Source organism: Carassius gibelio, chromosome A8 (assembly GCF_023724105.1).
Source record: "Carassius gibelio isolate Cgi1373 ecotype wild population from Czech Republic chromosome A8, carGib1.2-hapl.c, whole genome shotgun sequence".
Classification (NCBI taxonomy): domain Eukaryota; kingdom Metazoa; phylum Chordata; class Actinopteri; order Cypriniformes; family Cyprinidae; genus Carassius; species Carassius gibelio.
In genome coordinates this window covers 14,623,130-14,637,012 of record NC_068378.1, presented here as the reverse complement: position 1 = coordinate 14,637,012, position 13,883 = coordinate 14,623,130, and the positions used below count along the sequence as shown (strand labels likewise).

The 13,883-nt window shown below is 35.9% G+C and overlaps 1 protein-coding gene across 4 annotated transcripts in view; it reads left to right on the top strand.

Moving 5' to 3' along the window:
- The window catches only part of LOC128018548 (glutamate receptor ionotropic, delta-2), a 356,061-nt gene that overhangs the window by 248,350 nt on the left and 93,828 nt on the right, over positions 1 to 13,883 (top strand). For all 4 annotated transcript variants that reach the window (XR_008184907.1, XR_008184906.1, XM_052604127.1 and 1 more), the window contains exons 6-8: positions 985 to 1,158; positions 4,277 to 4,438; positions 7,367 to 7,486. Coding sequence is in view for 2 of the 4 variants with exons in the window: in XM_052604127.1 (XP_052460087.1) it covers positions 985 to 1,158; positions 4,277 to 4,438; positions 7,367 to 7,486 (456 nt within the window). In the remaining 2 variants the exon portion in view is untranslated. The remainder of the gene's footprint in view (positions 1 to 984; positions 1,159 to 4,276; positions 4,439 to 7,366; positions 7,487 to 13,883) is intronic.

The following is a 13,883-nucleotide window of genomic DNA, read 5'->3' as shown; positions in this document are numbered from 1 at the left end:
TGGAACTAATTTTCAGCCTTTTTTGTATTTATAATAATAATAATTATATATATATATATATATATATATATATATATATATATATATATATATATATATATATATATATATAAATCAGTATTATCTATTTCACTTTATTTCATTTTTTTTAAATACATTTTGAATATGAACACTGTTAATTTTTTATTATTATTGTACTGTATAATCTGTGTTAAATCTATTATTATTATTATTATTATTATTACTATTATTATTATTATTATTATTATTATTATTATTATTATTATTATTATTATTATTTATATCGGTACATTCATATTTTTAATATATGGATTTTGGTGGCATTGGCCCTGTACTCTTCATTGTTTTGTGACCCTGGTCAGTACTGTTAATTTTTAAATGTTTTTGACATATAATATTTAAGAAAGTTAATCAGTTATGTATTTTATTGTTTGTATTGCTATTTTCTTATTAGTAAACATACGATTAAATTGTTAATATAATTATGTGTTTCTCTAGGTGGCTAACCTTTATTCTTTTGTCAAATGATCCATGCTAAATAAATATTTTGTAGTTAAAATTATCCCATTATAGAAGCTGTGTAATTTGTCTATAATGATTATATTTGTTACAGTTATCTACAGTTACCTGTACAGTAATTCAGAAGAAAAGAAAGGTTTATAGAGCTGGTAGTATTTTTTTGATGACAAATACTAAAGTAATGTAACCTAAAAAGATAACATTGTTTCTCTCATTTAATCTTCACCCCTTTTTGTTATAGTTGGTTATTAACTACATTGAAACTCATGGTTGTTTTTTTGGGGGGTTTTTTTGGACCTAATTCTGCTCCTTCTTTCCCATTCAACTCTTCTCAGCAAGATGCTTTTTATCTTTCTAGCCTATTTTTCACTGCACATGGACAATCCCTTTTCTTCTGACATTATTTTCCCTTTCTCTGCACTTTTTTCCTCTCATGCGCTGCAGGAGATTTCAGACATGGATGTGCAGGAGCTGGTGATGAAGTCCATAGGTCGCCTGACCCTGGTGAGACAGACCTTCCCTCTCTCACAGAACACCAGCCAGCGCTGCGTCAGGAGTAACCACCGCATCAACACATCCCTCTGCGACCCCAAAGACCCGAAGGCACAGATGTTAGAGGTGTGATTCATTTCCCCATACTCATAACTCATGCATTCAAGTTAATCATAAATCATTTGCCTTCATTTCCTTTTTTGATTGTGTCCATTAACTGTCATCATTAGCCTTTGAGCTAACGTCCTTAGAAAACTAGAAAATGTCAATGTGAAAATTAGCAATCTTGTTTTGCTGGGTTTTCAGTTCTTTGACTGAGCCTGTGGGTGCCATTCCTCTTATCCAACTAAATGTATTTTCCCACATGTAAATTTACACAAATGACAACATAAATGAACAGATGTGATGTGTATTGAGCCGCATTAATTACTGGTAAACACTGCATGGTATATCAATACGATTTTTTTTCAAAACCCCTACTCTATATTAATTCATAATTGTGTGGGTCTATGTTGGTATCAACAAGGAGAATATGTATATATTTTCAGCAGATCCAGATGATATTGTAGATATTCACAGTGCAGCATAATGATTTAGTATCTTTATTATTTGGCCATTAAGTAATGTTCATTACATTAATTTCACAATTCCTTCTTGTCTTTTGAGTGTTCAACAGAGATAGGTTAATAGTCTCTGATTTAAAATTTAGTAGCAAAAATGCCATTCAATTTGGGAAGTTTGCTTTGTCACTTTACAGAGATCTCTGCATGGTTTAATACAAATACAAAGCGTGCAGAATATAAATATAGATTTTAATTACTTTGTATAACGTGTACAGAAATTGTAATAATTAAGTAAAAATTCTGTAAAACATACCTGGATTATATTACATTTTTACAGTTTTTATACTTCTGTCTTTGCACATTCTGAATATGCTTTTCAACAATATATATATATATATATATATATATATATATATATATATATATATATATATATATATATATATATATATTATATCATAATATTAATCCACACAAACAAATGAGGCTCAACATCCAAGATTGTTTGCTTGTTTGTGTATCTTAGTGTTCACATACATTTTGGGGCCACTGTATGTATGGTATCAAAAAGTAGAAAAGTTGTTGTAATATAAAAAGGTAGAAGAGTTGTAATATAATTCAGCCATTATTTTCAGTATGTGCTATATGTAGAGTTGGATGCACACTGAATAAGCAGGTCATGTTTGACATTAAGGAACCATTTTTGCTTAGCATTCAGGAGTCCAACCCAGAAGTTTTACCATGCACTGAAGCATATCACATCCCTCTTTCTCAACGTATATCCTGTACTGCCTTTGGAATACCCCTTTGCACCTCCCATTCCCTTTAGACCACCGGTCACTCATCTTCCCTGAAGAGACCCACTAACTCCTGCACTTCAAACAGACTTAATGGATTTCCCTGGTCAGCCGATCTTCTCCCCCCTGAATTTAACCCCGTCTTTTGTTTGTTTACCCCCTTGGCACTGGCAGCTTTGTTGCTTTGGTGGTCTTGACTCTTCCTGCAAATGCTATATCATGAAATAGCCTTTCCCGAAAAAAACAGCCCACCCAAAAAATGCACTTTGTTTCCAAGACATGAAACATAAATCAATAAGAAAGCCCTTTATGTTTTTGCCCTTAAAGATGAAAAAATACAGCGAATGGGGAAAAGCAGAGCTCGACACTGTTGCTTGGTAGTCTTGTGGATCCCTGTCAAGTCTGCTTCTTTGGGTCATTGCTCTTTTTGTTCGGCCATTCTCTCGGTAGATGAAGAGTTGTTTTGTGGGTGTCAGGAAGAGTAAATACAAGCAGCACTGGTGTTTCCACTCTGCGTTGGGAAACATTAGATGAAAGCGTCATTCCTCTCGACTTATTTTCCAGCCTGCTTTGAACCCGATGTACATATATTCTGTATAATTGGCAGTTAGTTTGGTGGCTCTCAAAGCCATTACAACCTCATACCTGCAAATGCCTATTGATGGAGCAAAGGGGGTGCGAGTCCCTGTGCAAAGTTGATGTGCGAGGCCCTCAGCAATTTGTTTTTCCATAGCAAAAAACACAACTTTAACATGCATCTGATCAATTGTGATGCTATACTCATTGATATGTTTGCACATAAATCACAGTCACTCACACGCTCACAAATTGTGAGATCTACTGCATCATCATCATCATCATAATACAGTAATAATATTAAAACAATTAAATAAGTAAATAAGAATGCTATAATAAGTTCTAGGTTTGTAGTCATATATGAAGAGTTCAGATGCAAAAGCCTTTTAAGTGCCATCTAAAATTTTCTTCTAAAATTATTTTCTCATGCGTCTGTTTAAGTTATTTTACTTTAATGGGAAAAAACTTACACATAGAATCCTGATAAAAATGCTCATTTTAGAAGAAAATTTCATTATGGGAGTGGCTTGATGGGGTGCAGGAGATGCAGATAACATGATCGTGACCCTTAAAAAACTTTAATTAATGCTGTCATGTAACAAATATAAAAATTTGAATGTGAAATGTGAAATATGAATTGTTAATTACTACGTTGAAATACAAATGTAAAGCCTGTACAAATATTAGAAGTCCTGAATGTAAATAATTGGGAGTCATGCATTAAAATAAATTAAATAAAAATGTAAATAAAAAGCAGTGCACATTTCATTTACCTGTTCTAAAATTTACGTAGTTTTGTTCTCTTGGTTGTTTCTTTATAAAAGTCAAATTTGTCAACCCCTTTAAGACCAACCCATGAATGCGCAATTATCTCAGATAACTCAATCCAGCCATACTAATCATCAATAACAGGTGCATTTGAAGAACTGAATTAGCCAGATCCTGATTAGCACGATGATATAATCTTGGATCTGACATTTCATCTTGGATGTAATAAGCGACGTACGAAGAACAGGCCCCTGGTACCATTGTGCCATTACAATACGTGTCCCAAGTTTGACACAAACACTAAATCATGCTTTTTTTCTGATGCTTATAAAACACTATTGTCTTTCAGGGCTCTTTCAATGTGTGCAGCCTGTTGTCATTTCCACTGTAGAGACCTTTCATCCCAGTTGTACCCACTCAGACATAAATCATTTTCTTGTAAGAGAATATTAATCTGTTGTCCCTGGCTCTCTGTGCTCACGTCGTCTGTTCCTTTTCTTTTTGTGTCTGTTTCCCTGCTGCTTTTTGTCTTCTTGTCAGATCACCAACCGCTACATATACGACACGGTGCTGCTGCTGGCCAACACCTTCCACAGGAAGCTGGAGGACAGGAAATGGCACAGCATGGCGAGTCTTTCGTGCATCCGCAAGGGCTCCAAACCCTGGCAGGGGGGCAAGTCTATGCTGGATACAGTGAAGAAGGTACAGTACTGTGCAGAGCTTAACAATAAACGTGTATCAGACTAGGTTACAGAACTTTGACCTTGAAGTATTGATTATTGATGTTGTAAAATCTACTGATTTAAATTTATCACCAGAGTTATTTTTGCCACTTTGAACGGTTAAATGCACACACTTGTACTGTATGTGTCAAAATGCCAAACTTTGCAAGTATCTTTGAATATACTGTTGGTGGCTGTTAAAAAGAATTCGACCCAAAAATGGTTGTCACGGGAGAGTCCTATCTTAAATGCATTGATGGAAGTTACAATGGACATTTACAAAATGGAGCAAATAACAGCATTTGTACATCATAAAATGGAACAATTTTTTTTGCACTGGAAAAATCCTATGTCTGTCATTCATGATAATCAAACAACAAAAGAGAGAAAATCTCTTACTGCTCTTGACTAAATCACTTTTGTGCCTTTAATTTATTTAATTAATTATTTATATATATGTGAAGAATATTTACACAGTGAAGAATATCCAGTGGTTTCATACATTTGATTCTAATATAATTAGTTTCTTATTCTTATTTAATCACCGATTATTTTACTTGTCCTCAGTGAGCTTGAGTTTTTTTTTTTTTTTTTTTTTTTTTTGTGGTATTGACACTGGTGACAAAATTAATACAATGTAAATGTTAGCAAAAATGTTGATATCGTAAAGACCTCATAGTATAAATAACTAGATTGTGATATATATTGTTACAGTGAAATAAAAATATATAATATTGTATATAATATCAGCCACCCCCTATTTTGTAGGTACTGCATTTTTTTTTTTTTTTTTTTTTTTTTTTTTGGTAAAGAAAACATTTCTTCAAATGACGAAAATGTACAAAAAAAGATAATTTACTTGTTCAAAACATGTTTAACAATCAAGTGGAAATCCAAATGAACTATTCAGACCCTTTTGGTAAAATGGATCAGTGAGTTATTTGTCAGACATCACTATTTCTTTCATTAACCTCAGTGAAATCGAGGCCACATGATAAAATGTTATGTGTTTAACAGCTTCTATTTTGGTCTGTTGGTCCCTTTGTCATTTTATAGCTTTACAGTGCCAGTCTCATTCACTTTAATTATGTTGAAAAGAGTGAGCTAAAATATAGTACAAAATGTGGCTTTTTGTGTTCCAAAGAAGGAAGAAAGTCAAACAGGTTTGGAACAGTGTGAATAATGACAGAATGTTCATTTTTGGGTGAACTATCCCTCTAACATTTAATGGCATGGCATTCAGTACATTGTTAAAACTAAAAAGGCCTGTGAAAGTATTGGCAGGATAAAGGAAAGGACCCGACTAGGCCAACAGAAAAGGCCTTGACTGTGAGCCCTGCTGTGATTACAGAGATGTGATTGAGAGGGAGTTTGACCTTGGGTGCATTTGCATTGGAAACCAACTGAATGTTTGGTTTTTTGAGGACTGTGATGAGTCTCTATCTGTGTGCTGGAAGGGGAGAGGGGGGATGCTGTGGTACAGTGAAACTCTCCTCCCTTCTGTCTACCTGGTGTACAGCAGGGCTACAGAAATGGCACACTGCCTGGGGTGAGATGACAGTCTATGTTACAGGGCTAGTGACTGAGTGCTGGTTTAACACTGTGCTTGGTGGGCAACGGCTTTACCCACCGAGGGATGTACTGTTTCTCCTGTATCCACATGTATCTGATCCTCTCTGCCATCCCACAGTAGAGATATCACCTCTCGGCCAGCTCTCACCTCCACACCGCTGCCTGTGTGACAGTCGTATTACAGCAGATAGGGCAATTTATTCAGACAGTGGGTGACCGCGAGAACACACTGGCTCATACCACCTTGGAATCTGCCTAGATTTTAACAACCTCATTTCAAAGGGATGTCTGGGAGAACGGAGCCCAGGCATGTAATGTGTGTATATACTGAAATGGTATGGAGTGTTACATACTTATTTTACTCTACATCAGCTGCATAATGGCCCTGTATTCAATTCCCGGAGGACTGTTTGGACCGGAACATTGCTTTTCAGCTTAATTAGGGGAAGTTTGTGTGTATCGGCTTTACAAAGCAGCAGTTGGTGAACTCGTTTGGAAAACGCTCATCAACTTTTATAATTGGCTGTCTAATTTGTTCTGTCAGCAGTGGTATTGGTAGAATGAATTTACAACAATTATCTGTCTGTTCATGTTGTCGCTGGGCAGGACACATTTTGGATGTGGGCTGGGGATTTTTGTAGGCAGAATGGTGCTGTGGAGTCATTTGGAGTTCAAATTAAGGATGATGATGATGATAAAAAAAAGAACAAGAGCGAGGCTCTTTTGCTTATAGAGACAGGAGTGAAAAAAAAAGGTAGGGATAAGAGTGTCATAATCAGCACATTACTCAAGTTGGACTCAAACACTTATCTGCTCTATGAGCTCCACACTATGATTTGTTAGAGCATGTGTACAAACCACAGTGCTATGCGCTGATTAGAGGCATTGTTATTATAATTATTGTAGTTTATTTTTATTTTATCAAAATGTTGCTCCCCAAGGGGTCAAGGTTATTTAAAACACATTTTCATGCTTATAGAAAGTTCAGAAAACATGATTTATTTGAAACAGAAATCTTTTGTAGCATTGCAAATATCTATTTTAATCAATTTAACGGTTGCTTTTTGATTTGAAAAAAGATCCTCCTGACCACATACATTTGAATGTTAGTGGATATTAGCTAGTAGTGGATATTTAAAAAAGAATAGAACACAAAGCATAAACACTTTCATAATGCCACTAGTGGGGTGATAATTACACTCAAATATAATGTTTTTGCATGCTTAATGTTACATTTTTATGCACATGATTTTGTATTAGTTGATAAAGCCATGTCAATCACATGTCAAATTTAAGCATTTGATTTTATACATCACTTTGTTTTTGTTTTTTACAGGGAGGTGTAAGTGGTCTGACCAGCTTGCTGGAGTTTAATGATAATGGCACTAACCCCAACATCTTCTTTGAGATCCTGGGCACCAACTACGGAGAGGACCGCGGTCGTGGAGTCAGCCGAGTAAGAGACATCCCTATCAAACCCACAGTATTGGTTTTGATGCTTCCAAAAGCACAACTGTATTAATTCAAAGAGCTTTTGGACTTTAATTGATAATCACAGAAGCCTCATGCATTCCATCAGCCTCCTCCAGAGAGTGCAGTGCATCCGCACGCATTGTTTATCAGTTATTCTGTTGTTTGTTCATCTGTTCATCTCGGCTTTGGTGGAGTGAGGAGGTAGTTACGCAGCAGTAATATAAGAGTCGTCCCCCAGTGATCCGCAAGATAATTAATCAGTTCTTTCCATTCGTTTGTCGTTAATTGCTTTAGTCATATTTTGGTGTATTTGCTCATTCAAATATTGGTCCTAATCTGTCTCTGTCTTCCCCACGGAATGTGGATCAATTGCTCATGACAGAACGGCAGCTTTGGAGCTGAATAATGTGCGGATCAGGCTACACTCTCAGATACCCCAATCTCCACGCTTCTGGAGAAATAAGTTGGACTTGTTTATTTAGCTGGAATAAAATAAGTAATTGATTTGTGTCAGTTGCTGATCGGGGAATCATTTATATGTTCCTTGTGGTTACAGAAAAGGACTCTGTCGCACTTTTTATCCTTTAGGATGCAAACATCTAATTTCACTTTGCTTTCTACAATTCTGAAACAAGTCATGAAAAGGTTATTTATTATGCAGTAGTTAAAAGCAAATTAAATGGAAAGTTACTTTATGGTACACTAGTTTTAGAGTACAGTTTATTAGAGAGCCTAGCTAGTGGAGTTGGTTCATTTTTGTTCACCCAAAAATGAAAGTTTTCGATGTAAACAGAAAACAGCTGTGTAAACGCTCATTCTGACGGCACCCATTCACTGCAGAGAATCCACTGGTGAGCAAATGATATAATCCTAAATGTAAAACAAATTCACATACATCTTGAATGGCCTAAGGGAGAGTCAAATTTCAACAAATTTAATTTTTTGCGTGAACTATTCATTGAATGATCTGACCCATACCAGTGTAAGTGATGTGCAAAATACAAACAGTCTACTAAAGACAACCTCTGAGGAAACTTTACCATCAGAAGTTTGTATATTTGTGACCTATAGATATGGCAAGGGGAAAAATGTAAATTACAAATGCAATGTTTTTACTTGAACTAAAGGATTTTATAGATCAGACAGCAAACTTACTGTCAAAGTGCAGATCATGGGTCTGAAGTGACTTGGATCTGATATGAGATGTTAATCAGAGGGTCAGTGATTGTCCTTGAGGACTCTGGTCTGCCAAAGTCCACAGACAACCATCAGACAGGCGTCTAGATTCCTTTAATAATGCCACTTCCTTCCATCCAATGGAACTCAATAAAACCTCACTGCCATCATACACAAATTAAATTGTCAGATTTTATTAAAGATAATAGTCTCTGACACAAACAGGATCTGTGCTGCACTTCCAAAAGATGAAATTAATCTTTTAAGTACAAAGTAATTACATTTAGCTAGTTTCTTTAATCAGAATGGCTAATTGCCTCAGATGGAAGGCTTGTTATTCTGGGTTCTGCTCACTAATGTTGGGAAAGCCCATGAAGTTTGAGGTGACAGTAAAGATGCCACCTGTGTTCAGTACAGTTACAAATATTTATGTCGTAATTAAGAACTGATTTGTGCCCTTTTAGCCTCTTTTCTTTCTTTTGCAGTGAGCAATCTGTATTTACACTGGCTTGATAATGTGCAAACTAATACTGTAGTATAGATAAACAGAATGGCAGTTCTTCACAAATGTTGTACATATGTTGAAACCACTTATCTTTTAAACATCTCTCCAATTAACTGCTGTGTTTTCAGACATACACAATATGTTTCAGACTTGTTGGCGTTGACCAGAAAATAAAACCTGTTTAACGTGACCCCCTGCTGACACATTAGCAGTAGTTATTTCAGCTTCCTCCTGTGAGGGGAATGTTTTTTCCAACTCTGAAAACACTCTTGAGCGTCTTTCTGAGAGAACATTTATAGTGTTTTCACTCCACATTTTTACAATGTCACAAGGAATTGCACAAACCCTTGGTCTGTTTTTATGTGGTCAGTTGTCCAGAATATTATCAGCCCCTTCTGAACAGGGTTTTTTATTGACTTTTGTTCCTAACATAGACATAGAACATAGAAGGTGACTCCAGGGTAATGAGTGATGGCCATATTTCAGCATCCTGCTTTATGTCCTTCCACTGACCCCAGTCTCTATTTCAGAGGTTCAAATGGTGGCTGGTGAAGACAGTTTTGATTTGATAAAATAATATATATTATACACTGCAATTTTGAGTGAAAAGTTTAAATGAAATTCATAAATGTTTTAATTTCTGCAAAATCCTAAAATGTGTTAATTTCCAGCTGTAATTTCGATTTTGGATCACACTTTTTTGGCCCCTGATACACCAATATAGAGATACGTACTGTGTCCATATTTCCATTGTAATGGTTCAAAGCAATCTTTCATAATCAGTTTTACCACCATGGAAGAATTAGTTTTCCACATCATTAAATCCATTGGCAACATTCGGCTCACCTCTCTATATATCAAAACATCTAAAAGCTTCACTGTGGCGTAATTGCTCGATTAGCCATTTTGACTAATCATCCCTGCTGGGAAACAAAATATTCTTTTCTTTTTGCCTTCATTGAAAGATACTAGAGCATAGGTCAGGCAGTCAGTAGGGAATGCGTGATGGAGTTTGTGCTAATGTGAAAGTCCACTGAGTCAAAAAATTTGGAAAAATGTGTGGAGAAAAAGACTTCACTGGGAATAGAGAGGTAGGAAAGTCCATTACTAGCCAGCTTAATGTCCAATCAGCATCAGCCAGCCACTCATTAACTATGTATGACCATCAGCAAGCACCATGGTAGTTAAAACCAACATATGGAGTTTCTAACATCTGCTACATCATTAGCTTAAAAATATTCATATATATATATATATATATATATATAGCTAGCAGATGAGAAGCTTGGGGCTGGTAAGATTTTTGTTATTAAAAAAAAAGAAGTATCTTATGATCCACAAAAATAGAGTAAAAACAGTAATTTTGTGAAATACTACAATTTAAAATGTAAGACTTTTTTAGATTAATATTTTTTAAAATGTAATGTGTTACTGTGATACAAAGCTGAATTTGTCATTACGTCTTCAGTGTCACATGATCCTCCAGAAATCATTCTAATATACTGAATTGGTGCTCAGGAAACATATTTTATTAGTGTTTTAACAGTTGAAGCTGTTTTTGTGGAAACCAATGTTACTTTGATTTCAGGATTCTTTGCTAAAACTTAAAAAAGAACAATGCAAACAGAAATCTATTGTAACATTTTAAATGTTATTTTTACTGTCACTTGACCGATTTAAAGCATTCTTTCTAAATAAAATTAATTTCATTAAAAAAAAAAAAAAAAACGTTGGGATAGTCTGCGCTAGTATTCAATTCTGGGCTCTCTATCGCCGTCTGTGATTGAATTTACTTGCGATGGAAAAATACTTTACTTACAAAATAAGTTTTGTCAGGTGAATCTGGTGGTTTAAACTTACCGTCAAGTGTATACCATCAGTTAATCCAATGCCAAAATTAAACCAATGCCAGCTTTAGCTAATGGATTTAACAACACTGTGTGAGTGATAAGAGTAAGATGAGGCGGATCCAGATGCAGAGTATAGGTTTAATAACAAAAAGAACAAAAACATAACACAGATAAACCAAGATAGCATGGAACAGGAGCAGAACAGGAACAAATGACATAAGCATCTACAAGTAAAAAACATTGCCAGACAAATGAACAAAGTAACACAGAGTTATATATACACAGGCAAACGAGTTAAAGCTTAAGTAGGTAACTTTTGTAAAAATGTATTTGTTAAACCTGTCATTATGTACTGACAGTAGAATATGAGATAGATAATCCGTGAAAAAATCAAGCTCCTCTGGCTCCTCCCAGTGATCCTATTGCCATTTGCAGAAATTCATCCACTCCCCGTAAGAAACAACCAATCAGAGCTGTGGGCCGTAACTTTTTTTGTTGCATTCAAGATTTACAAAATGTATATAATAAGCGAGTACACCATTAATCCATTTTCCAAACCGTGTTTTTAGCCTGTCCTGAATCATTAGGGTACATCTATAATAAGTGTTTATATTCTGACTATTTTAGATTTCAACAGTACCGTTGTGATTCTTCATTGACATAAACAGAGAGAAGTCGCTCCGGATACAATGTTCTTTTGCAAGACACAAGCAGTTCTGTTTATTAACCGCTAGAGTGTCAAAAGTTGCCGACTGCAGCTTTAACAAGGGGGGAGGAGTATATGAAACACCACAGCAACAAACAAGGTAATCAGGAGGTGAGCACAGAAACAATGGGAATGGAAACATTTTCTACAGTGAAGATTCTCTTCCTTCATGACTTTAGTTGCCTTGAGCAAGAAAAAAAAAACTGACCTTAGAAGACTTGCAGCAGCTTATAGTATGAACTGTGGTTTGACAAATTTCAGCATAGCAGCTGCGCGTGCATTCACACACTTAGATCATTCTCAAGAGTGAGCAACAAAGCATTTAAAACTCTGTTATGTGACTAGGTAAAGGCAGGCCTCAGGGTAGTACAGCATGACTTTGAGTGTGTTATATTAATATTTGGAAATGGCCCTGGCACCTTTACGACTGGGTGATGTGCATTAATGTGTTCGCTGATGTTCAAGGCAAGGTTGTTGAAGCGCCTGTGTTAAATATGTGAAAACTGTACAGTGGGGAAAGATATCCCCTCGGGTCTGACTCCCCATTTCCCCCAATTTTCCATTCCATTAGGTAGATTCAGATGTTCTTTGAGAGGAGCTGTCTCGGCCTGTAGGATTGGAAGTAGAGAGAGAGAGAGAGAGAGAGAGAGAGAGGGAGAGAGCAGACGAGTAAGGCTATCATTGATTTGTGCTGCTTTAGAGAAGTGCACATTTTTTTTTTTTTTTTTTGCCACATTTTGTCTAGACATCTCCCTGTAGATTACCAATGTGTTAAATGCCCTGGGTTTCTCTTTTCAACAGCAGCCGCTCTTCAATTTTCCAAGAGTAGAAAATATATTTTCCTCCGACATGTGTGACACGAATTGTATTATCATATTGTTAAAGGAGGAAGTGATTGAAAAGATATGGAAGAAGAGCTGGACATAGCTGCGCTTTTGTTCGCTGCAGTCCAATGTTTACTTCTTTGTTTCCACATTAGTCCACATTAGAGAATTATCAGCTTTTTATTTGTATTTTTTATTTTTTTCACCGAAGGCGAATATGTATTTATTGTATTGAGTCCCTCTTGTATGGATGTGAAATATGGCTGGACGAGTTTTATTTAAGTCTCTAAAATATTCAGATCACAGATTCTAGTTGTGTTGATGAATTTAGGTTCTAATATGAATAAAAAGTCAGTTTGAACCTCTTTTGGTGAAAAAAAAAAAAAAAAAAAAAAAAAAACCTTTTGATTGAACTTCCAGCATAATATTTTCCCATTATTTACACTCTCAGGGAGAAAAGAAAATGTTACAAATGCTGTCAGTGGGGCTGTACCTTTTCAAAAGGTATGCCTTTGTACCATATTTACCTTTAAAGGTGCGTATATGTGCCCTAGGGTGTATTCACACTTGTCATGTTTGGTTAAAACCCTGGTGTGATTGTTCTGTTTGAGCAGTTCATGTGAGTAAGTGTGAACACTGCCATCTGAACCCTGGTGTGCAACAAACAAGCTGAGCAAGACTAAAAAGATGGGTCGCTGTCCACCTCCAAACGATCTCTGCTGCAGTTCGAATGAAATACGAATGCAACATGGACCAAATACTTATAAACGAACCAAAAACAGGAAGTAATAACAAGATGAGATGCTATGCGACAGGATGTAATGATGCAGAATGATTGGTGTATCCAAAACAATGAGCAGAGCACAAACTCGGAGCAACGAAGAGGTAAAGTGCCTTTTAAGAGCTCTTTGTGAGTTTGCAGGTGGTGAAAATAAATTAATAAGTAAACGCAACGAGTGCGCGTAGTCCATCAGATATCATTAAATGTATTTGACTTAAAGCAGCTCTAAGCAGACCGATCGGTGAATGGGTATTTTAATATCATACACCGATCGGTCTGCACAACGCCACATTAAGTCGAACAAACCTTTTGTTTGGGGTGTTCGGTGAGGTACATCATTCAGCCCGACCAATCAGGTTGTGAACGTATTAGGTTCGGTATTTTTATGTTCGCTGTCAAAAATGCCAAAGTGAATGCTAAGCGAACCAGAAACATATGTATCATTTTCTTATACATGGAATCAAGCTGGATTTCAAATGCATAGAAATCCAAACAAGCTATTTTTCCACAATGTATTTCTCCAGATTGTGATCTTGCT